Here is a 26,204-nt window from a genome sequence, read left to right as displayed (position 1 = left end):
AGCATGCTGGAAGTGAGGCAAACCTCACTGCTGAGCTCCAGTCACCTGGTATCAGGGTGTGTGGGGCTCCAGTGATACTGCACTTGGCAGGTTTGTTGACAAAGAAAGAGGTGGAAGAAGACTTGCTGTAAATATTCACACTGCTTCCGCTGAGTGGAGTGAGGTGGTGGGAGGATCCTGGGGCTTCACGGGAACCCCAGCTAGGTGAATTCAACTCTCAGTCTTTTCATCTGTAAAATGGGGCTAATCAAAGCAACTGCCTCATGATTGTTATGAGAATTCTTTATTGTTGATAATCCCTGTGCCTGGCAAATAGAAAACCTTAATCAATGTTAGGTTTTAGTCATAACAATAAGTACTTCTTAACAATAATAACTTCTGTTACATTAAAAAAAAAAAACTTTTTTCAACTTGTCATGAATAATTTATGAAGCAGTCTGACCCTTCTTTTTACCATACAAAAGAATTCATACTTTGTGTGGCTCTCCTTGACCTCCAGATCCAATCTCTCCCAAAATTCAGTGGGGCAACTCTGCTGGCCTAGTTCAATCTGTAGGATCAGGTGATGGCAGAGTTGGGGCCAGAGCTGTGTTGGCTCAGGAGCCTGGGCTGCACAAGACAGCCTCTGTCCTTAGAAGACTAGGTAGTGACACAGGTCTTCATTGAAATAGGGTTTTGCTTTGTCAAAACTTTTAAATCAACTTTATTGAGGTAAAATTTATGTACACCAGTATATTCTATTACCCAGAAATTTCCCTTGTGCCTCTTAGAAGTCAATTCCTACCCCCAAAGACAACCACTGATATGATTTCTGCCATGATAGATCAGAGTTGCTTGGTTTCATACAAATTAAATCATATAGTATGCATTTCCCCATTTTTTATAGCTCTATTGAGACAAAACTGATGTACACTAACCTGTGAGTGGCGCTGTGGATTAATGTGCTGGACTGCAAAATCGGTTAGTACCACAAGGTTGGTGATTTAAGCTCACCAGTTAGTTCCTCCTTGCCTTGAAAACCCTAGTGGGTTGGAACAGACTCAAGGCACTTTAACAACTACAACCACTTGCATATATTTAAAGTGTAACATCACCACAATCTAGATCATGAACATGTCCAAACCAAACCAAGTCCATTGCCACCGAGTCGATTCCAACTCATGGTGACCCCATATAGGGTTTTCAAGGCTGTAAGTCTTCATGAGAGGAGAAAATCTCATTTTTCTCCTGCGGAGCAGCTGGTGAGCTTGAACAGCTGATCTTGTGGTTTGTACTTAAGTACTTATCCTACAGCACCACGAGGGTTCCATAAACATGTGTTGTTATATCGAGTCAGTGCTGACTCATAGCTACCTTATGCACAACAGAACGAAACACTGCCCAATTCTGGGCCAACCTAACTACTGGTGCCACACTTGAGTCCATCAGTTCTGCCACTTGGCCAATCCATCTCGCTGGGGGGGGTCTTCCTCTTCTTCTCTGACCCTCCACCTTGCCAAACATGATATCCTTCTCCAGTGACTGGTCCCTCCTGACAATATGTCTGAAATATGAGAGACAGAGTTTGGCCATCTTGGCCTTCAAGGAACACTGGGCGTCAAAAAGTTGGTGGGAAAATGGAGTGAAAATACAATTTTTCCCAAGAACTTCTTTTGAAGAAGTCCCCTTGCAGTTTTTATTAGAAACTGTTAAACTGCTATCATTTTAAACACTCAACCAATTGCCTTAAGCTTACCATCAAGATTGTTCTTGCTTCTGCTTGGCTGACTCTTGAACCTTGGTTTTCCATGCATTATATTATAAAACAGTCACAGGAGAGTAGAGGGAGGAATAACCAGCAATACCACCATAGAAAGCTTGTAAGTCCGTCTTCTGCCTGGAACTGACTGGAATACCTAAAAAGGGGTTACAATATGTCCAGTATAGGGATGGGCAACTTGAACATTGGCTACCCAAAATGGGGGGAGAGATACAAAGGTAAGAAGTGACTGGCTTGCAAGCTTTCAGGAGGGAATCTGGATGACAGTGGGGGGAGGAGGGTAGAGTCTCAAGTGAGTAATATCCAACCTGTCTAGGAAGGGCTGATGAAAAGAAATGCGGATGAGTCTCTTGTGATGCAAGGGCGAATAATTGTTATCAGGATGGATTGTGAGGACTGGAAAGGTAAAGGTGGATATTTTATAGCAAGGAGGGGTGTGATTAACCTTTCAGTCTAGGAGCGAAGGCCCCTGGGACCATCACTGGAAAAGAGCGGAGATCGAGAGAAGCAGTGAAGCCTGAGATGGAGACAGAGAGGATGACATGAAGTGGCTGAGGACTTGAGATCCAAGGAGGGAAGGGAGTTGTGTGCTGAGAACCGTGGGGGGAGAGGGGGGCCTGCGGGGTATATAACCTTTGGTTGGGTGATGATGCATGGACGGATGGTAACTATGGCAATGAAACGATGTATGATAGAATGAGGGTAAAGCTAATGTTCCCCCATGTAAACTATCACACAATAAAAATAAAAAAAAAATTTAAAAATTGTTCTTGCTTCAAGGTTTGTACTTGCAGTTTCCTTGTCATTGTTGTTGTTGTCAAGCGCCATAACGACCCTGTATAGGGTTACCAAGGAGCACCTGGTGAGCTTGAACCGCTGACCTTGCAGTTTAAAAGGCTTTGCATTCTGGCGCATTAATCCACAGCGCCACACCAGGACTCCTTCCTTGTCAAGGAATGCCTTAAATTGGAATGTTGTTGTTGTTAACTACTGTGGAGTCGTTGCAACTCATAGTGATCCTGCACAGGGTTTCCGAGGCTGCAAATCTTTGTTGTTGTGAAGTGCCATCGAGTCGATTCCGACCCATAGTGACCCTGTATAGGGTTTCCGAGGAGTGGCTGGTGAGCTTGAACCGCCGACTCTGCAGTTCAAACTGGCTTTGCAGTCTGGCGCATTAACCCACAGCGCCACGAAGGACTCCTTTACGGGAGCCGAAAGTCTCATCTTTCTCCAGCCGAAGAGCTGTTAGTTTCAAACTGCTAACCTTGAGGTTAGCAGCCCAATTCGTAACCACTACGCTGCCAGAACTCCTTAAATTTGAATGTTAAGTTTAAGCAAATTTTAGCAAGGCTAGCTCCTAGACTTTTGGGCCTTCCAATCACCATTCTGGAGTCTTGGTGTGGTGCTGTGGGTTAATGCCCTGGACTGTTCAAGTTCACCAGCTGCTCCTTGGAAACTCTACAAAGGGTCAGTATAGGTCAGAACCAACTCTGCGTCAATTAACAACAATCACCACTCTGCAGCCATTATAATAATAATTTATTTAGGCAGAAATCATCAGTGAATGCTCACACCAGTGGGTGAAACACTGATGAACAGGCTATTTAAATTGTTTCAAAGTATCCTCCAAGATACTTAGTAACTATAAAGGGAAAAATTGTAACTTCACAGTTGAGGAACTTGGCAACCCAATAATCAAATTGAAAATCAACAGAGTGCCTGGGTGGTTGATACAAATGGTTAATGTGCTTGGTTGCTGACTGACAGGTTTTAATAGACCCAGGCTTCAGAAGTTTAAGATTTGGGGATCTATTGAAAAAAAAAATAAAATAAAAAACCAACCAATAAAAATCCTAAGGAGCACAACATTTGCCATGAGTTCGATTTATTTCCAGGGCTACTTTCTTTTTCTTTTAATATTGGGACAAATCAATGCCATTGCCTCCTGATGTAATGGATGGATAACGCAACTTTCTTTCAGTTGTTGTTGTTGTTAAGTGCTGTTGAGTCGGTTGCGACTCATAGCGACCCTGTATAGGGTTTCCAAGGAGCAGCTGGTGAGCTTGAACCGCTGACCTTGCAGTTCAAATGGCTTTGCAGTCCGGTGCATTAACCCACAGCACCACACCAGGACTCCTTTCAGTAGTGTTCTGTAAAAAATTATACAACCTGAATGTAAACATGAGAACATACTGTTGTTAAGTGCTGTCGAGTTGATTCATGTGGATCCTGACTCAGAGTTACCCTGTTTAGGGTTTCAGAGCAACTGCCAGCCTTGTCCGTCAAACCAACCTTGAGGTTCAGGGCCTATCCTACATAGCGCCACACCAGAACATATTGGATAAATCCAAACTTGGGGACAAAATAACTGGCCACGAGGCTTCCCAAAAGTCAGTCATTAAAGACAAAGAAAGGTGGAGAAACGGTCTTTCCAACTGAAAGGAAACTAGGAAGACATTACAACTTGCTACAACATGTAGTACTGAACTGGATCCTAGAGACTAACTATTTAGTGCATGAAGTCTGTTCTGACTCATAGAGACCCTGGATTGGGTTTCCAAGGAGGAGATGGTGGATTTGAGCTGTCAACTTTGTGGTTAACAATCAGTGCTTAACCAGAACTCAGAAAATTGCTGTTACTGTTCAGTGCCATCGAGTACGTCCTGACTCTTAAGGAACAACAGGTGGGTTTGAACTGCTGATTTTGCAATTAGCAGACCAGTGATTACCCTATAGCCCCACATCAATTAAATATGAACTTGCATAAAATTAAAAAAAAATGTGTCATTGCTGAAATTCCTGATTTAAATCATCGACTAAGATAAAGTAAGAAAATATCCTTGTTTTTAGGAAGCTCACAGAAAAAATATATAAAAAGGCATGTTTGAAATTTACTCTAAAATGGTTTAATAAAAAATTCCTATTGGTGCTGCGGGCTAATGTGCTGGACTACAACATTGGTTTGAACCACAAGGTTGAAGGAACTGACTCAATGCACTTAACAACATACATACATACTGCATATGTGTGTGTGTATATCTGTATATACACATGAGAATATGACAATGTAAATATAGGAAAATGCAACTGTTACATTTACAGAAGACCATAGAAGAAGTGATGCTTTTGAGTTATGGTGTTGGAGGAGAATATTGAAAGTGCCATGGACTGACAAAAGAACCAATAGATCTGTTTTGGAAGAAGTGCAGCCAGAGTGCTCCTTGGAGGCCAAGATGGCCAAACTTCATCTCTCATAATTCAGACATATTGTCAGGAGGGACCAGTTGCTGGAGAAGGATATCATGTTTTGTAAGGTGGAGGGTCAGAGAAGAAGAGGCAACAGTGGTGAGGTTGGCCCAGGATAGAGCAGTGTTTCGTTCTGCTGTGCATAAGGTCACTATGGGTTAGTACCGACTTGATGGCAGCTAACAACAACAACAACAATTTGTTAATATGGTTGAAAGGCATTATTGGTTGTTTACTATTGTAATTTACAGGTTAATTTGAAATTTTATCCAAAAGTAAGTTACAGAGACTTTCAGATGTGATTATCCCAAGCCCTCAGGCATTTGTTTTCTCTAGAATACTATCACTGTGGAAAATTACCCTGAGTATTAAGGGCTCCTGGAGTCCTGGTGTGGTGCTGTGGTGCTGTGGGTTAATGCATTGGATGCAAAGTCAGGTTTGAACTACAAGGTTGGTGGTTCAAGCTCACCAGTCACTCTTTGAAAACTCTATATGGGCCACTAAGGAGCCCTGGTAGCATAGTGGTTACGAATCGGGCTGCGAACCACATGGTCAGCAGCAGGAGAAAGAGGAGGCTTTCTGCTCTGGGAAAGATTTACAGCCTCGGAAACCCTGTACAGGGTCACTATGAGTCGGAACTGACTGCATGGCACATATCAACAACATTTAACAATTAAGAGTTCCTGGTGTGCCACTGTAGGATAAACACTGAACTGCTAATCACAGATTGGCAGTTCAAAATCACCAGCAGCTCTTCAAAACCGACCTGATGGCACTTAATATCAATAATAACAGCTAACATTTACTGTGTGCCAAAGCCTGTTTTTCCCGTTTTATCAATGAGAAACAGAGACATTTTCTGTCTCCAGTGGCACAGGACTAAGGTAGAGACTGTCTCATTGTGCCCACTGATCTTTCTCCCATAGCATAAAATGGTGTCAAGCATATTACAATCAGTCAATATATATTTTCAGAGTCAAACATTAAATGGGTATCTATGACGCAGAATAGTACAAAATAGTTAAAAACATATTTAAACACCAATACGTAAATGAAGATTACATTAAACACTAACTCAGCGGGCTCTCAGTCTAGTTTATACAGGAGGAGAGTTCAAAAAGTTCCCGGAAAAAGTCATTAACTTGCAGTTTCATTTTTTCCATGAACTTTAAAAATATACATACATACATACCAAGCGGCTTCAAAAGTTCGTGGAAAAATGGAATTAAAAAATAATGAAAAATTTCCAAACTTGAAAAAATATATATTCTCTTCATTGTGGATCTACTCTGTCCTATAAAGTCGCTGTGCGGATTAGACTCGACGGCAATGTGTATATAAATATAAGATATATTTCATTTAGTCCTAACAACCCTGGGATAGAAGACCGATTCTACCCATTTTACTGAGGAAGAAACTAAGGCTCAAAGAGGGCCAATGGGCTTGTAGGAAGCCTGGCGGAGATTCGAATCTATTTCGAGCGGTTTCCAGGGCAGAGCTACGTATCAATCAAGCCCAACAATCCAATCATCGTTAGTATTTATTAGGCGCCTTCTGCGTGCGTTCCTCTTCACGCAGCGCAGGCGACAGGATAGACTTCGGTGCGAAGGCTGCTGCCAACGCCCGGATCGCGGAGATTTGGCGCCTATTTTTTGCGGGTCGGGTGCTCTTCAGTGTTCTCGCCGGTGATTGGGCCCCGGCTGCGGCTGCTCCGTTGACCCCGGCAGGACTCGAGCTGCGCGGCGCTCGGCCGGCCTCCTGGGGGATGGGCCACCAGGAGTACTCGCTAGCCCGAGCGCCGGCTGGAGGTGCGACTTATATAAAGGGGTTATGTAAAAGGTACAGCTGGCGCGAACACGTGGAGAGCCGTAGGAGTCTGGACGCCGCCGGGGCAGCAAGATCCCTCGCAAGCCTGGCCCTGGCCACCGCTTCCGACGCTGCTCAGTCCCGGAGGCGGCTCAGGTCGGGAGCAGCCCAACCCCAGACGAACACTCCAGGGGGAAAACGGGCCGCCCGGAAGTGGAGGGGCGCCCGCCAGGTAAGCACGGAGTCCACGGAATAAAGGCAAGCCTTGAAGCTAAAGCTACCTTCGCGGTCTAGGGCTTCTGAGCAGGGGCAATGGACCACCGGCTTGGAGCGCTCAGGGAAGCCTAACTTTTAAGTTAGCCTCCCCCCTCCCCCCTCGGTCCTCCGGGACTTGGGTGGATCTGCTGGGCTTCCCTTTAGCTTAATTCAATGGACTGTTTACACCCTGGAGCCACTGTGTGGGACGCGGGAGGGGGATCACAATGGTGGCCGGGCAGGGAAAAAGATTTCAACAGTCTAACGCAATGCCTCTTAGGGTGACTTTCATGAATTGTGAAGGTAGAAAGTTCATGCTTTCTCTTATTTCTATTTGATAAATTGACTTAGAAAGCGGGGAATTATTGCTTTTCTTTCCGGTTCCACCTTTAAGATTTTGCCCTGTGGTTCAGTCTTACCCGTTTACTCCTCCCCTCCCCCGTTCAATTGGCGGCGGTGGTTTCAGTCTTAAAGGGACCGGAGGTAGGACGCTTTGCGGCCTGCGCTCTTCGATTCCCCGCCTCGGCCTGGTCGTTTAACCGATTCTTTGGCCCGCAGGTCGCAATCCAAGGTCTCGCTCCTCCGCGTCCCGGGTCCGGACGGAGGGATGAGGCAGGGGGGGCAAGAGCAGCGCCGTTGCTGCTCCCCCCGCCGCCCGCAGCCATGGAAACGGGGGAGGAGGACGGCGCCCGCAGAGGTACACAAAGCCCCGAGAGGAAAAGGCGAAGCCCAGTGCCGCGGGCACCCAGCGCTAAGCTGAGGCCGGCGGCGGCCCAGGCCATGGATCCCGCGGCGGTCGAGGCCCCTGGCGAGGCCTACCTGGCGCGGCGAAGGCCGGAGGGTGGCGGCGGGTCGGCGAGACCGCGCTACAGCCTGTTGGCGGAGATCGGGCGCGGCAGCTACGGCGTGGTTTACGAGGCGGTGGCTGGGCGCAGCGGGGCCCGAGTGGCGGTCAAGAAGATCCGCTGCGACGCCCCTGAGAACGTGGAGCTAGCGCTGGCCGAATTCTGGGCCCTGACCAGCCTCAAGCGGCGCCACCAGAACGTCGTGCAGTTTGAGGAGTGTGTGCTGCAGCGCAACGGGCTAGCCCAGCGCATGAGCCACGGGAACAAGAACTCGCAGCTTTACCTGCGTTTGGTGGAGACCTCGCTTAAAGGTAAGATCGATGCGAACCTTTACACCCACACGGGTCCTGGACCCTCCGATCTCTAGACGGCTTGGCCCAAACTGCCTCCGGGACCCCAAACCTATAGTTCTGGTCCTGTCATCCTTGGGCTAGACACACCCTCAGTACCTCCTTTTCTAGGCCCAGTATTCGGAGCCCTCTTCCTTTCTCTGGACTTAACCATCAGTTCTTGATTCAAATATTAACTGGTATTTAAATAATAGAAACTCGTGCGAACCATTACATTATTAAGTGCTCAGTTAGTGTGAGCCATTGTTAAATGAGTAACACTTTTAAGATTGGATGGGGGATGGAGAGGCTTGAGTTCCAAGTTGGAAGAATTGCAGAGTTCTCTTACTCTCTAGGGACCTTTTTTTTTTTTTTTCCTTCCAAAACAAAATCCAACCTTTAGTGGGCCTACCTACAGTCCCTCTGTCTGGTTCCAAATATCCAGACACCCTCCAGCCGCACTCCCCAAACTCTTGCTTTCCTAGTTGCCTTTTCCTTTGAGATCCTCAGCCATTCATCCTATAGCAATGCAACTAACTGGAGTTTCAGACTAAATCCTTTGAGGACTAGAGCTGTCACATAACAAAACCTCACATCTTTGCCCTCCTTCTTACATCCTGGCTAGGAAGTGATTTTACTTTTAGGGGAAATGGGGCTCTACCAAGCAAAGGGGCTTGTGGTCCTTGGAGAGAGTTTTAACTGCAACTAGGGAGTGCTCAGTATTCACTTGCCCTGTTCAGAGAGGAGCAGAGGCAGTGAGCTATAGTCTGAGCTTTTCTGAGTCTCAGTTACAGTCAGAACTGTGTCCTAGCTGTCTTACAGAAGTGATTTTTAAGCAATAACTTTCCTGAAATGGAGAAACTGAGGTATAGAGCCCTAACTTGATGAAGGCTAGTATGCTGGTTAAGGTAAATCAGAATTCTGGATTCCTTACAACTTCTTACAGGTTAAGTGATGAGAACCCATGTCTATCTTGATGTAAATAAGGGTAAAGTTGCCTTTCCTATGCAGAGGATGAACTTGAGAAGAGAGAGCATTTTGGGTGAGATTAGATAGTTAGGGTTGTTGTTAAGTGCAGAGACGATTCCACGTGTTGTTGCCATCGAGTCGACGCTGACTCATAGCGAACCTATGCACAACAGAACTAAACACTGCCTGATTCTGGGCCACCCTCACTACTGTTGCCATGCCAAACCCATTAATGCTGCCACTTTGCCAATCCATCTCACTGGGAGTCTTCCTCTTTTTCTCTGACCCTCCACCTTTCCAAACATATCCTTAGCGACTGGCCCCTTCTGACAATATGGCCGAAGTATGAGAGACAAAGGTCATCCTGGCCTCAGGAGCATTCTGGCTGCACTTCTTCGAACACAGATCAGTTGGTTCTTTTGGCAGCCCATGGCACTTTTCAATATTCTCCTCCAACACCATAACTCAAATGCATCAATTCTTGGGTCTTCCTTATTCATTGTCCAGCTTTCGCATGCATATGAGGCTATTGAAAATACCCATAGCAACCCTGTATAGGGTTCCCAAGGAGCAGCTGGAGAGCTTGAACCACCAACCTTTGCAGTCTGACCCATTAATAGTTTCCTAAAATATTGTTTAGGGTTTTTGTTCAACTTTAAAAAAAAAAAAAAAAAAAAATCATCAACCCATTCCCTGAGAACCCATGTCAATTTCAATTCAGTTGCTGATAGTGAACTTGATTTGTGTCAATCTGGGTGTTTTTTTTATCCCCCTTCCCTAAATAGATTTCTACCTCTTGCCCGTCCCTGTCATTCTGAAAAAACCCACCCTCTCCCCAGGGTATATGTATTTGTTTTGAAAAGATTCTCCTGAGATTCTTTTATTCTGCCTGTACTCTGGGAACTCTTGGCTTAATCTTTCCATTCTCAGACTATCTTCTCCCGCTATAGTTAATGAATGGCCTGGATTTCCAAATTAAGGACTGCCTTAAAGTATGGGAATTTGCTTCACCTAACACTCCTCTTCTATCTTCACTACTTTGTTGCCATTCTTGAAACTTCAGTATGGGTTTTGAAGCCCTCACTCCCCCCTACAGATAAATACTATTCAAATTTTATTCACAAGTAGTATTTTTGTGGCACTGTAGGATAAGCACTGGACCACATTGTTGGTTTGAACTAGCAAGGCTGGTGGTTCAGACTCACCAGCCACTCCTTGGAAACCCTTTACAAGGATGTAATGAGTCTGATGGAACTGATTCTAATTAGGGGGAAGTAAGGTTTTCCTATCCATACCTGAGGTGACTGACCTGTCCATTCACTAGGGTTCCATACTCTTTATTTCCATGGTCACCCTTCTCCCCCAAGGAATCCTGGTGTGGCTCTGTAGGATCATACCCACCAGCTGTTCATGGAAGCCATAAGTCAACCAACTAGAGGGCACTTAACAATAACAACAACCCCCCACTCAAGGGTGTTATTAACAAGCTCTTTATTCCCCTTGTTGTAGGCCACAACCACCCAGTCATTCAGTAGGAATTTGAAGACCCTAGCTAGAAAGGCCATATAGAAGTGATCCATTGTACTGCAAGCTACCCCTTGGCTTTTCTACCCATGGTTCTTTCATACTGGGAAGATAACTTCTCCTTCCCAATCATTTTACAAGTCCAAAACAATTAGTCCTTTAGTGGGGCACTGAGTTCTCTGCGTGAGACTACTCAGGTACCAGCCATTCAGTTCTGCTGGTGTCCATCTTAGCTCATCAAGTTTTCCAAAAGTCATCTCCACCCTGTCTGGTGTATGATAAAATTTAGCTCAGACATTATTAGTCCATTGTTCAGAGCCATAGAAGGTTTCAGCATAGCAAAACCTTTAAGGGACTTTAGTTTCAGCCACTGTACTCCAGTCCAGCAGAGCTTTCCACTTAGACCACTCTTACACACTTGAGGTGTTTACACCAACAGCTTTTGCAATCACCGTTAACCTTGTTTACAGCCAACATTAAAAATTAAATCATACTCCTATCAACGTCTTCCCCCACTCTCTCTTCCTGAGACCTGTAAGCCAGCCACTTCATGCCTTTATCTCCGTCATTTAACATTGTTAGGTGCCTTCAATTCTTCCGATGCATAGCCACTCCGTATAGGGTTTCTGAGGCGTGACTGGTGAGTTTCAACTGTCGACCTTGTGTTTCAAAGGGACTTTGCTGTCCATGGTGTTATCTTGCAGTACCATACTGTTGTTGTTGTTAAGTGCCGTCGAGTCGGTTTCGACCCATAGCGACCCTGAATAGGGTTTCCGAGGCTGTAAATCTTTACGGGAGCAGATCGCCTCGTCTTTCTCCCGCGGAGCAGCTGGTAGTTTCGAACTGCTGACCTTCCGGTTCACAGCCCGATTCGTAACCACTAAATACTAGGACTCCTCATTTTACATTGTTGTTGTTAAGTGCCATTGAGTCGATTCCAACCCATAGTGACCCTGTGAAGGGTTTCCGAGGAGCAGCTGGTGAGCTTGAACTGCAGTTCAAAGGGTTTTGCAGTCTGTTGCATTAGCTCACAGCACCACACCAGGCCTCATTTTACATAGCCAATTCTAAATGGTCCATCCCCACTGTAGAATGAACATTAGGCTGCTAACCACAATGGCAATTCCAATCCAGCAACTCTGTGCAGGGTCACTGTGAGTTAGAATCAACTCAGTGGCAATGGGTATCTGACTTTGAGGAGTCCTGATATTTGCTTTGTAGAATGAGCACTAGACTTCATAGTGTAGGTTCAAACTCACCAGCCGATCCTCAGAAACTGTACAGGCTCGTTATGAGTGCAGCCAACTTGCTGACATGATGCTGTGTGGGAGCATGGTGCTTCTATAGGCTAAACACTGAATTGTGAACCACAGGGTCAGCAGTTCAATCCCACCAGCTCCTCCGGGGAGAAAGAACTATGAGTCTTTCTGCTTCCGCAAAGATAATGCAGCCTCAGAAACCCTATATAAGGGTTACTACGAGTCAGCATCGACTCCATAGCACTTAACAGCAGATGGTGCTGTGGGTTAGCCTTTGGGATGCTAACTGCAAGATCAGCAGTTCAAACCCATCAGCCGCTCCTTCGGAGAAGAATGAAAGTGTTTGCTCCTGTAAAGATTTACTGTTTTGGAAACCCTGTAGCAAGTTCTAGTGAGTTGGAATCGATTAGTGATTTCTTTTTTTTTTTTTTCCTTAATGCTTTATTGTGAATTATGTGATGGTTTACATGGGAGGACATCAGTTTTACATTGATTCTATCATGTATCGTTTCCTGCCATGGTTACAATCCCTTCCATGAATCATCCATCAACTAAAGGGTATATATGTTGTTGTTGTTGTTGTTCAGTGCCATCGAGTCGGGTCCGACCCATAGCGACCCTGTACAGGGTTTCCAAGGTTGTAAATCTTTACGGGAGTAGAAAGCCTCATCTTTCTCCCGTGGAGCGGCTGGTAGTTTCGAACCGCTGACCTTAAGGTTCGCAGCCCGATTCGTAACCACTACGCTACCAGAGCTCCCCAAAGGGTATATATAAAGGGTATATATATCTCACAAACCTGCCCCCTGGTCGTCTGCATACAACCCCTCTCCCTCTCCAGGTCCAAAGTCCCCAGCCGCTCGGTCATCGTCTCTGCCTCCATCCCTGGCATCACTACTTCTCTGGGTAGGGTTCAGTTCTCCGCTCTTCTCCCTTGATGGTCCCAGGGACCTCCGCTCCTAGACTGCAAGGTTAATCACTCCCCTCCCTTTGCCCCAAAATGTCTATCTTTACATTTCCAATTATTTGCTATTGCATCACAAGAGACCTATTCACATCTCCTTTCATCCGCCTGGACTAGGCAGAATGGATACTACTCAGTGGAGATTTTACCTTGTCCTTGCCCTCTGGATCTAGGTTCCCTCTTGAAAGCTTGTAAGCCAGTCACTTTTTGCCTCTGTAGTCCGTCCCCCCTCCCACCATTCTGGGTAGCCACTGTCCCAAGTTGCCCATCCCTGTCCTCTCTGTGTGTGGAGGAGGGGTGGAAATGATCCTCGCTGTAAAAATTTGTTCCCTGTTTTGAGCTACTGCTTCCATAGGTGTGTGTCAAGTTATTCAAATTGTATCAGATTACTCTTTTTTCCCTCTTCTTTCTTCTTCTGGTTGAGCTCTGATCATCCAGCCATCGAAGTTAGGTCAAGTGGGTTGATTAGTGATTTCTTGAATGCTGCTTCCAGGAATGTTGATTGTGAATCTGAGTAACATGAAATTCATGACAAGTTCAGTATTTTCCATTTATCATGATGGTGTAGTTATCATTGTTGGTCTAGTTGTGAGAATTTTGCTTTCTTGATATTGAGGTATAATCCGTACCAAAAGCTGTATGTCTTTGATCTTCAGTGTTTCTGAAAGCCAAGGTTGTGTCTGTTGCATCATGTATCTCAGGTTGCTGAAACCTGCCCACCCTGCTGGGATTTGAAATACTGGTGGTAGATTTTCCATCATCACAGTAACACAACCACCACAATATAGCAAACTGGCAGGCCAGTGGGTGGTAAGTGGTAAGTAGGCTATAATTTTTGCTTATTAATATTGTTAAAGTAGAGAGCAAAGGCCCATGTTGTCCATTTTAAGTTTTCCTAACTCTCAGCATCCCAAATTTCGCAGTCTTTCTGTGTCCTGGGAGCCCTGGTGTGGCACTGTAGGATAAGCACTGGACTGAGAACCATAAGGTTGGGAGTTAAAACCCATCTGCCACTCCCTGGAAGCCCTCTACAGAGTCACTCTTGAGTCAGAACTGAATCAGTGGTACTGGGACCTGTCTGTGAGTGCAGATAGACATTCAGTCACGTCAGAGTTGGACAGTGTTTGTTTAACTATCGTTACACAGAAACATTCTTTGCAAGCACCCTTTTGCCCGGTCTCCTGCAACCTAGAAAGATTTTGAAATAGACCAAGCAGTAAAGTATTCCACTGCCTTTAAGCCTTGGCTCTACGGAATCCACATACTGAGTTCCTACTGTGGTGTTGGGGGGAGGTGATGCCCTTTGCTGCTAAGGAACTTACATTTGAAAAGTTTGAGGGTGAGATGATGACTTAAATGCAAATCAAGGTCACTGGAGGAAATGGCAGGTTGGTTCATTAACAAGAGCTTTGTACAGAATTAAGAGAGAATCTGGAGAAGGCAGACTTGGTGGGAGGATGCCTGTTGTTGTTGTTAAGTGCTGTAGAGTCGATTCTGACCCATAGTGACCCTGTACAGGGTTTCCGAGGCTGTAAATCTTGATGGGAGCAGAAAGCCTCATCTTTCTCCCATGGAACCGCTGGTAGTTTTGAACTGCTGACCTTGGGATTAGCATGTAACCATTACTCTACCAGAGCTCCTTAGGACGCTGAATATGTAGGAAAGAGAGGAATCTGTTTCACAGTCTGGCCAAATAGAGTGTTTTCCACCTTCAGTCTCAAGCTCCCGGGTGAATACACAAAAAGCATTTGTATTGTATCAATAAATTTTTTGACACATTAATAATCCAGTATCAAGAAAGAAAAGGGAAGCTTCTTGGTCTTAACCAAGTTTGTTTAATATACTCTATGTATTAGGCTAGGAGTGGGGACCAGTCTGACTCATGGGTCTGGCCTTGTCAAGGCAACCCAACTTCCAGCCATCCCATTCATCGTTGTGCTGTGGAACAATGTGGAAGCGGTTTGACTCAAGCATCCTTGTAAAGGGTTTCCTTGGAGCAGCTGGTGAGTTTGAACTGCTGCCCTTGCAGTTCAAACCGACCTTCTGTTGCAGTGCATTTATCCCACAGCACCATACCAGGGCTCCAACCATCACATTAGGGGTTGTTGTTGTTGTTATGTGCCGTGGAGTCGGTTCCGACTCATAGCGACCCTGCACAGGTTTTCCAATGCTGTTAATCTTTACGGGAGCAGAACGCCTCACCTTTCTCCCTGTGAGTTTAGTTAATTGTTTGACCAAATATATCAGGCTAATTTTTAAATTGCTAATTTTATATGGCCCACAAATGTTATAAATTAATATCAAAATGGCCCGTCACAGAAAAATGTACCCCATCCCTATCTAATCCCATCTTTCTCTCTGAATATAGACTGAGCAAGTCCTACCCAGAAGCAGTAGGTTGCAGGTGAAAGTTCGAGTCAGAAGAGGTCTTAGGTTTCTGATCTGGCCAACAATAATAATACATTATTTGATTGGTCTTGGTGTGTTCAACATAAAATGAAGCATTAGGCATTAGTAGTTTGCCTTTGGAGTCCTGTTGTCATGCTGTAAAATAAGGACTACTAATCACAAGGTTGGTGGTGCAGATACACCAGCCGCTATGCTACTTGGGAACCTCATATAGATAGGGTCTTTATGAATCGGGACCAACTCAGTGGCACCTAACAAGTTTGCATTTAATCCCCTTGTTTCCTTTGCTAAAAGATGCTGTCCTCAAGACTCAAGATTGTTGCCATTTAGAAGTCAACAGGCAAGCCTGAGCTAATTGGCAAGCTCAAATTCTGGCACATGTTATAACTCACAAATTACAAAAAACCTCCAGAATGATTGTGAAGACTCATAAAATGGGATAAATTGAGGGTTGGGAGATCTAGGAGCCTAGCTTATTGCTGACTTGGTAAGATACTAGTCCTCTTGTTTGATGTTGACAATACTGAGATGCCATTGGTGACTTGAATTGGGTATACCCGTGCCCCTATGTTGAGTGGCCGTGGTGGGGTAAGCATTCTCCCATAAGAGGCTGTACAAAAGACCCATGCCCAGCTGGCCCCAATACAAGACCACACGTGGTGGGTAACCTAGAAGGCACTAGAGGGTTCTCTCCTGAGAGTAGTTAGCAGCATCAGCAAGCCATAGAATGTAAAGAGGAAGGCTTCTTTGAGCAGCTAGTGTTGGACGTAGTCTTAACAAAGTTGACTTTGGTATTGAGGGCATAGGGCAGGGCAAGGTTCATCCTGGCCTGAGACTCTAGGTAGCATTCTCTACTCTCGGTAGAGGCCTTAGAAGTTAGAGGCTTACCTCCCCCAGTAAAGAGGCAGAGAGCTGGGTATCCTCCTGGGCTCCTCTGACATAATAAGAGTTCAAACATGCTGGTTGCTGTGCACCAGGAGCTGCTTTAAAGGTTTCATTCAGTCCTCACAACCACCTTTTGAAATCAGGATGACAGCTATCTTTATTTTATAGGTGAGGTAACTGAAGCACCTAGGTTACACATAGCCCGTTGTAAAACAGCTAAGCAAATAACATCCCGAATGTAAGCCTAGGCAGCCTAGCTGAGTCTATCCTCTGAGCCACTCTGATGCTAAGTTCAATAGGTGGCATACGTTCTAGGTTTTTCTGTTTCTCATGGTTGCAAAATGAACATAATCATAATCAGAAAGTTCACAAGCAAATGCAGTGAAAAGATATAATTTTTCCCACAAGCTTTTTGGAGCCCCTTCATATTTTACTTAGGATTGATAAACTGAAGGAGGTGAAGCTAGTTTCAACAGTTACTGGCTACTTTTCCTTTTTAATGATTTATTCATCAGTGCTTGTGGCACTTAAGGATAATGCTGGTACTTGCCCTGTATCTGAGCTGCCGGGAACCCTAATATCTCTATTCCAATCTACTCTGGAATATTCTGGAGCTCCTCTGAAGTCCTCTCTTTTTCCTGTAACTGACCTTCTGTGTGCATTGAGGATTTCAGTCCACCAGCTACTCCACAAGAGAAAGATGAGTCAGTGTGTTCCCAGAACCCCTAAGGATAGTTATCTCCTCTGTCTAATAGAGTCACTTTGAGTTGGAATCGACCCAGTGGCTTTTTTGCTTTGGTTATTGTTGATCTGTTTGGAGTTGTTTTAATCCTACATATTCTGCAGGCCCTGTGAAGTTGGTTTGGTGCGTTTTTGTGATACAGTCTTACCAGAAAGTAGTGCTCCATGAAAGTCAAGGGACTTGTCTAGTAATATGTTTCTTGTTGTTGAATGTCGAGTCATAGCGACCCTTGTAGGGTTTCTGAGGAGCAGTTGTGAAGTCTGAACCATGGACGTTGTGGTTCAAACCGTCCTTGCTGCCCAGTTACTTATCCTACATTTCCACACCAGGACTCCACTTAAATCCAGATACGCTCTCCAGTTGACATGCTGTGTGTGACCACATTGGACATCTGCCAGTGGTGTCCAGAGCCTTTGATATGATTAACACTCACTAGTTGTTTGTTGTGCCCAGGAAGAGTGTGAGATGATTCATATCACAATTTTTATAAAAACCCAGTGATGTAACTGTTCCCAATTTGTGAAAAATGGAATCTATTCATGGGGTCTTAGAAGTTTGTCTAGGGTCACATAATCCCATGTAAGTGGGAGAATGGGAGTGATGTCCACCCCAGGCCGGGCTGCCTCACAGCTCTTGCCATTTCCACTATGTCTGCTGGTTCGGAATTGGCCTTCTGGCCTCTATAGGACACTGTCTGCAGGCAGCCACTGTAATATTTTGACACCCTAGTGCAGAGACCTCTGGGCACATGCAGTGCAGGGAATACTTGTGGTGTTGACCCTGGACCACCCAGTCTACTCAGTAACATGCCTAGGAAGCTTGTGTATGTCCTCATTTTTCCTTGAGAACACATGCCTGATGGGTCTTTGCCTATCAGGACTGATCTTTAATTGAGTCCCTTTATAGAAAATGTTTTGCTGTATGTATAGTTCAATCAAAAACAAGAATGGCTATAGTCATGTATTCATTTTTCTAGAATAATATTTTCTAGTATAACCTTTATTTTTCAGGGTTCTCCTCTAATCTTGTTTTCTTAAACTCTAATTTTACGCTCTACTTTGTTTTTGCTTCATATTAAAGCATGCTTATGACATGTTATGTGACCTGTACGTTTTTGATTTTCTGTTTAAATAAATTTTTGTTGTATACTCACTACCATTGAGTTGATTCTGACTCATACTGAGCAGTAGGACAGAGAGCTCCACCCCACTGTTCTTGGACACATACCCACTGCACCACCAGGCTCGTCTTCCTGTGCTCTGTTGTTAAGTGCCGTGGAGTCGGTTCCCACTCACAGTGACCCTGGATCCAGTGTTCAGGAAGCAGCTAGTGGCTTTCAGTTCTTTACTGTTACTGTACTGCGTGGAAAGCCAGTCCTGGATGTTTTTGGTATTTGATGTGCTTTTTGGTGGTAATGGTGGTGTTATGTTGTTAAATTTTTATTTTATTTTATTGTACTCTTTCCTTAGCATACATTCATAAATGGGATTCTTGTGCCAAATGAGTTGAGTATCTTATTACTTGGAGTAAGTACTTTATGATGAATTGTCTTCAGAAGTTCCCCTGTTTATACTCTTAGCCCAATCACATTGAAGTCAAAAACATAATTAGTCCTCAACTGAAAAAAAATGAACCTGTATATTGTGTTGGTGGAGCATCAACACAGGAGACTTGATGAGGGCCATAAGCCATCCGCTTCCTTATGGGGAGCTTGTGTCTGAGTGAGAAATAGAATAACCAGGTGTTCAATTCTGCGCCTGGTGCTAAGACAGGCAGTAGTAGAGCATAGAGCATTGGAGTTTCCAGTTGGCACCACTTGCTGTGGGGCTGTAGTTTACCTTCTGAGTTTCTGTCTTCTCACCTGTATAGTAAGTACTTGCCTCATCAAGTTGTTGTGCTGATTAAATAATGAAATTAATCCTTGCGGGCACTTTACAAATGCATTTAGTGGTTGTTTAGTGCTGGGGAGTTGGTTCCAACTCATAGAGACATAGTATAGGGTTTCTGAGGAGCGACTGGTGAGTAAGAAGAGGACTGTCTAATGTACACTCTGAATTGTTCTCAACCATAAGGTATGTTTGAATCACAAGGTTGGCGGTTCAAACTTACTGCTGCTCCTTGAAAACCCTACATAGGGTCACTATGAGTCAGAATCAATTCAAGGGCACAGCAGTCCTGGTGTGGTGTTTTAGGATGAGCAGTGAACTGGTACCACAAGGTCCACAGTTCAAACTCACCAGTTGCTCCTTGCATTTTACAGAGTCGCTACGTATGAGTCAATAGCACTTGATAACAACTGTCTTGGTGTGGCACTGTAGGGTTAGCACAGGAATGCTAGCCATAAAGTTGGTTGTTCAAACCCACCAGTTGCTTCCTGAAAACCCTATCCAGGGTCACTATAAGTTAGAATGGACTCCACCGCACCTAACATAGCACAGGAGGAATAGCCCTGGTGGTGCAGTGAGTAAAGCACTCAATTGCTCATCAACAGATTGGTTCTAATTCACCGGGCCCCATATGTGAGAAAGATGTAGCAGTCTGCTTCCATAAAGATGTACAGCCTTGGAAAAACGCTAGGAGGAACTTCTACTTTGTCCTCTATGGCCTTGAGTCACAACTGACTCAGTGGTGGCGAAGGGTTTTGATAGAAGACATGGGTCCCTTGGTTGCTAGTCTGTCTTCCATCTTCACTTCTTACTTCAGGGGGAGCTTGTTCTGTTGATTCTTATGCTTTCACATACTAATATCTCAGAAATCGGAAGTTGGCTTAATAGTATGCCATAGTTTTGTTAACAGCATGTGTTTAAAACTGATGATTTCTTAGATTCTGTTAAAAAAAAAAAATCTTTCTAAAATCTGTGAAGAACTTTTACTTCCCGTTTCTTTCTGTCTAAGATCAAATTTTCTTTTGGTGTGTATCTCTCCAGTTTACATATAGCCCCATTCTGCCTGTTTCCTACTGCTTCTCTTTTGATGAATAGGAGAGATGAACCTCATGCTCCCCATGTTTGTGGGCGACCCAGCGTTCTCTCATCCTAAATCAGCCCTTTGTCCCCCTCCCCCGGAACTATATGCCCTAGTCATTGTTCCAAAGCTGCTGTCATTATGTAGCTAAAGACCAGAAGCCTTTATAAGGGTGTAGACTTGTAACTAGCTCCTCTTCTTTGGGTCTGACCAGCAGTGCATGCTCAGGAAATGTTTCAGTAGAATTGACTTTGTTGTTACGTGCTGTCAAGTTGGTTCCAAGAAGTGGCTGGTGAGTTTGAACTGCTGATCTTGAGATCAAGTGCTTATCCTACAGCCAGGACTTTCTTTATCAGACTACCTGTGTGAACTTCTTGTTGTTGTTGTTAAGTGCCATCGAGTCGGTTCTGACCCATAGCGAACCTGTACAGGGTTTCCGAGGCTGTAAATCTTTACAGGAGCAGAAAGCCTCATCTTTATCCCACGGAGCGGCTGGTAGTTTTGAACTGCTGATCAGCCCGATTCTTAACCATTACGCTACCAGAGCTCCTCTGTGAACTAGGAGAAAACATTATCTGGTGGAAGGATTTGGTGGTGGAGGTTCGTATCCCACCCAAACTCATGGTGTAATAATAGTCTTGGGTAAGTTATTCTTTCTCAGCCTTTGTTTTCCCACTTGTTGAAACAGAATGCTTAGTGAAATGTACCAACGCTTCTCATGGTTAAGTAGAAAATCCGAGCTCACTGAATTAAAAATTAAAATATAGATAACAAGATTGGTCTGAGGAGTTAGGCAAGTATAAAGTAGGGAAAATTCAAACCAAACCTTAGAGTATAACTTAAGTTTCACCTGTAGAAGGAACTTTTAAGGATAATGGGCTTCACCCCCCTGGCTTTTAACAATTCCACCCTGAGAAACTTGTTTTAGAGGGAATCTTTCACCTTTCATTTTCCAGTCTAAAAGTCACTGACTCTTGCGTAAGTGCCATAGAATCATAGTGACCCTGTATAAGGTTCCCAGGGGGCTGCAGGTGGGTTTGAATTTCCGACCTTGTGGTTCACAATCCATTGCTGATCCTACAGCGCCACACCAGAAGTGTAGCCGGCAGTGTTTTAGCCTCTCAGAAAGTTGGTTTAATGAAAGAAGCACAAGTCCCTTGGCCTGTGTACAGAAATACTTTTATCTCTGGGACAAGTCACTGTGATCCTCAATTTTCCATTCTGATGCTCAGTCTGCTTCTGAAAATGCTTCTTCCTGGCCACTGTTTGCTCTCAACAACAGCCCCTCCATGAGCATCTCCTGAGCTTAGCTCACTTCCCCAGAGCAAGCTCCTAGCCCAGTGGTCCCATCCACCCCATCCACTCAGTAACATAGAGTACATTCTTTCCTTTTTTTTTTTAAACTGGAATCTTAGAACCTAGATTTCAGTATACAGTCTGTTTTGCTGGCTTGTTTTCATTTGACTTCAGCTGCCATAGTTACCAACGTTGTATATAAAATAATCACTCTCCACCCCTTACCCTCCCACTAAAAGTTTCACTGTTTTCTGGTGAACCTTTTGCAGAAGGAACTCAATGGTTGTTTAGTCTTTTCCATTCTGGCACTACTTTTCTCCCCTTTCACGGATCTTTACTCCAGAATCCGTATGGATCTGGATGTCCAATTGCTGCTTCATTTTGTAGTCCTTTCAAGAAGAAAGCCTCAGCCCTCTCTGAGCCATTGACCTAGAAAAAGGATTACGAGAGGGGAACCACTTGATTCAAAAGAAACCCAAACAAACCCATCTGCCCTAAACTGGTTCTACCTGTATTATTTTGATTCTGAGTAATATAAACAAACAAATTATATAATTAATTGCTTGGGAAGTGAAGGCTGTCAGCTCATGGTCAGAGGACCCCATCACATCATCTTCTTGGCTCTCCCTATGGCTCCCACACCACTGGTTTTGATAGGCTGTGTACTTGGGTAATTTCAGGGGCATGTGGAATGTCATCTTGATCTCTAGTGATCTTTGTAACTAAGTAGCATAAAAGTCTATTAAAAGGGACCCTCTGGCAGTGTTTTTAGGAGAAGAAGGTGTAAACACCATACTTGTCTCCTGGCCCTGGCTCAGTTACAGTAATCCATTGAGGGCAAGATACTGTGCTCACTCATAAGCTCAGTCTTCGCATAAGCCAAATGAGATACCTGCTATTTACGCTGACCTTACGGGGCAGTTGTAGCTACCAAGAACCTTCTACATACGGGCTCAGTGTGCTGTTAATTGCTTTATTGAGAATATTGGGACTTGATTAGAGGTGCCAGTTGCAGCTTTTCTGGGGTTTCTGATTCAAAAGGAAAGGCAGACCTGGAGTTCTGGAGTTTCGAGTCCACGTAAGTTGATGCCGCCTTTCACTTCCTCCTTTGGACTCCACTGTTCGCACAGGATCTCCTAGCTATACCTCTCTGGTCCAGTTCTAGGAACCCTGGTAACACATTGGTTAAAGTGCTTGCTGCTAACCGAAAGGTCAGAAGTTTTGAGCCCACCAACTGCTCTTCAGGAGAAGGATGTAGCCGTTTGTTTCTTTACAACCTTGGAAACCATGGGGCAGTTAGTTCTAATCTGTCCTGCAGGATTGCTATGAGTCGGAATTAACTTAACAGCAGCGTGTGTGGTTGGTCCATTTCTTCTTATATCTCATTGTTGTTAAGTGCCGTTGAGTCGGTTCTCACCCGTAGTGACCCTGTATAGGGTTTTGAAGGAGTGACTGGTGAGCTTGAACCACCGACCTGTGATTCAAACAACTTTGCAATCCAGCCCATTAGCCCACAGTGCCACAATCTCATTAGTGGTCTGGTTTTTCGCTCTAGAATTCCCTTCTTGTTTCTCCACTTCCTGTCTTTCAAAGGGTAACTTTGAAAGTGCTCCCTCTTCTGACTTTTGCAGCTCTAGCACTCCTGCCCACCCTTCACTGTCAGTAGGAATTTATCTTGCTACCAGATGTATGGCCACTTGATTGCATGTCAGTTTATGATGGTTGCTATTATAGATGCCTGTTATCTCCCTGAAACAAAGCTTCATAGAGACAAGAGTGTGTTAGGTCTCTACCATATGCTGGGCATATGGTGGATTAGCAGATGCTATTGATGAATTGGAGTGTCTGAAATAAGACAAAGGGCTGTTCTGGTGCTGGTCTAGGTCATTAACAAGAATCATAATATTCAGGTCAGGGAAATGGGAGGGAAGATCATTTGCCTGGCTTGGAGTTACAGTGAGTGATCCTTGTAACATTCATTTGTACAATGCTTTACTGCCACAGCTTTCTCATGTACTTTGCCTTGTCTCATCTTCCTAGCAGCTCAGGGAGGTACGGGAAGTCTGATGCTGTCTGTTGGGAGACAGTATAATGAAAGAAACCAAAGTTTCATAGTCTACTGGATTTTAGTCTCTTAGATCTAAGTCTCTGGACCTCAGCCACTTCATTTCCTAAAATGGGGATATTTTCTCCTACTTCATAGAATGGTGGTAAGTCTTAAACACTGAACATCATATGCCATCATAGGCATTCATTTAGTGGTTGCATATGACCATTTACAGTTGAAGTAGAGAAATAATAACTTGCAAAGGAAAACTGTTGTTAAGTGCTGTTGAGTCAGTTTTGATTCATAGCATCCCTGTGTAGAGTTTCCGAGGAGCAGCTGGTAAGTTTGAACAGCCGACCTTGTGGTTCAAACCGACCTTGTGGCCCAGTGCACTATCCTGCAGCTCCACACTAGGACTCTGTAAAAATGAAAGGAGAACTAAGTCTTGGTAAAATCAGAGCTTCCACCCAGGCACTCTTAATTCTAAGCCTCCTGTGCTGGACACCAGTCCCTGCTGCCTGTGTTGAGTCTCAGTGTCCTTTGTGAGTGAAGAGTTGGGTCAGTACCAGTTGTGCAGTTCATCTTGGAGTGATGGTTTTTGCCACCACTGGTTTTCTTCTTCAATGTGCTGCATTCCTTTAGTCTAAAAGTGATGTCTAATACTTTCCTGTCTTCCTTTGATTTAGGGGAAAGGATCCTGGGGTATGCTGAGGAGCCTTGCTATCTCTGGTTTGTCATGGAGTTTTGTGAAGGTGGAGACCTGAATCAGTATGTCCTGTCTCGAAGGCCAGACCCAGCCACTAACAAAAGCTTCATGCTACAGCTCACAAGCGCCATAGCCTTCTTGCACAAAAACCACATCGTGCACAGGGACCTAAAGCCAGACAACATCCTCATCACGGAGCGATCTGGCTCCCCCATCCTCAAGGTGGCTGACTTTGGACTGAGCAAGGTCTGTGCTGGACTGGCTCCACGAGGCAAAGAGGGCAATCAAGACAACAAAAATGTGAATGTGAATAAGTACTGGCTGTCCTCAGCCTGCGGCTCAGACTTCTACATGGCCCCTGAAGTCTGGGAGGGACACTACACAGCCAAGGCTGACATTTTTGCCCTGGGCATTATTATCTGGGCAATGATCGAACGAATCACTTTCATTGACTCTGAGACCAAGAAGGAGCTCCTGGGGACCTACATCAAACAAGGGACTGAGATCGTCCCAGTTGGTGAGGCGCTGCTAGAAAACCCAAAGATGGAGTTGCACATACCCCAGAAACGCAGGACTTCCATGTCTGAGGGGATCAAGCAGCTCTTGAAAGATATGTTAGCTGCTAACCCACAGGACCGGCCTGATGCCTTTGAACTTGAAACCAGAATGGACCGGGTCACATGTGCTGCTTAAAATTCAGGGCAAAGCATCTTGGGTGTTTTTTTAAACTAGGTGAGTACTTCCTTTGTATTCTACATGTTCACTCACTGAACTGGGGTCTTCCTCCTGGGTCCTGTGGAGTTAGGGGGAATGTACTGATGGGAACTTGGTGCTTGCCATCAAAGATTCCCCTCCTCCTTTCCCCCAGCCTGTCATCTCAATGAGGGAATATTTAGTATTATTTGAGTATAGGTTTGAAACTCTAGAGAAGTCTTTTGAGAGGTGGTTGCATTTGAGCTGCATCTCTTAGGTTTTTGAGAAACACTTTTGTGATCAAGTAACAAATGCTCACTATAGAAAATGTGCAGAAGAGGCCCAGGCTATTGTTCAGGAAAATCATACCCATACTCATACATCTGATTCTTCGTGGTTCAAATGATGCTTATAGACAAGTGCAGTTTTGTTTCTTATTCTTTTTCACTCACCACTAACCTGAGCATCCCCTGTGCCATTTCTTTGAGAGTTTGACATTCAGTGACTGGGTGGTGTTTCATTGTATGTAATCTCATGCAACCATTCTACTTTGGGATAGCATTTTGATAATCAGACTTAGATATTTTGAAGGGTGCCATTAAGTGTTAAGTGCCATTGAGTTGGATTTTTGGTTTTGACCCTGTATAGGGTATCTGAGGAGTGGCTGATGGGTTTGAACCTCTGACCTTGTAGTGCAGTGCATTACCCTACAGCACCACACCAGGACTTCTTGAAGAGAGTGTTAGTGAATATTCTTTGCTTATTTGATAGAGTTTGGGGTGGTGGTGCTTCATTTGGGCTAGGCTCTGGAAATGACACTGGTGAGTATACACAGAGGGTAAGAGAGGGACATTTAAAAATGAACCAAAGTTCACTTGGACCCAGGCTCTGTGGTGTGGGAAAGGGTGATAAGATCAAGAATTAAGTAGACTGTGGAACCCCCTGGTCTTTGACCTTGACTTTGTCACGATTTGAGAGCCATCTGAGGACCAGAGCATGAAGAAAACCATTGGATTTTTAGGCTATGTATTGGGGCTATCTGTGGGCCAGGAGACTTAAACTTGGAATTGCATAGATAGCACTGAGGAGAGGAGTGCCTGGGTCTTCAGGGAGAAGCGTTGGCACTACAATTCACCGGGATATGTAAGTAGAGAAAGAAAAGTAGAAGACACAGGAAGACTAATGGGTGTTGTTAAGTGCTGTCCTGTTGGTTCTGACTCACAGCTACCCTTCATAGGGTTTCCAAGGAGCAGCTGATGAGTTTGAATCACCGACTATGCAGTTCAAACTGACTTTGGGGTCCAGTGCTTTATCCTGCAGTGCCACACCAGGACTTCAGGGAGACTAATGGTGGGAGTCATAAATGTGGGCAAGTATATTAGATTTGAATTATTTTCTTAACGGGGATCCCCAGCCTTATTCTGTGGAAAGAGAAAAGAAAAGCACATGACCACTATATGTGCTAGGTATTTTCACACATACCATTTTGTTTCATCTTTGCAACCCTGC

The 26,204-nt window shown here is 44.6% G+C and overlaps 1 protein-coding gene across 1 annotated transcript; it reads left to right on the top strand.

Moving 5' to 3' along the window:
• The first annotated feature begins 6,770 nt into the window (after positions 1–6,770).
• On the top strand, positions 6,771–24,695 carry STK35 (serine/threonine kinase 35). Its single transcript, XM_006874848.1, has 3 exons — positions 6,771–7,043; positions 7,625–8,222; positions 23,983–24,695. The coding sequence occupies exons 1-3, from the start codon at positions 6,771–6,773 to the stop codon at positions 24,693–24,695; spliced, it is 1,584 nt and encodes a 527-aa protein (XP_006874910.1).
• Positions 24,696–26,204: the final 1,509 nt, after the last annotated feature.

The sequence above is a fragment of the Chrysochloris asiatica genome, unplaced genomic scaffold (assembly GCF_000296735.1).
Source record: "Chrysochloris asiatica unplaced genomic scaffold, ChrAsi1.0 scaffold00304, whole genome shotgun sequence".
NCBI classification, from domain to species: Eukaryota; Metazoa; Chordata; class Mammalia; order Afrosoricida; family Chrysochloridae; genus Chrysochloris; species Chrysochloris asiatica.
The sequence above is the reverse complement of the archived record's forward strand: the minus strand, read 5'-3'. Positions and strand labels throughout refer to the sequence as shown.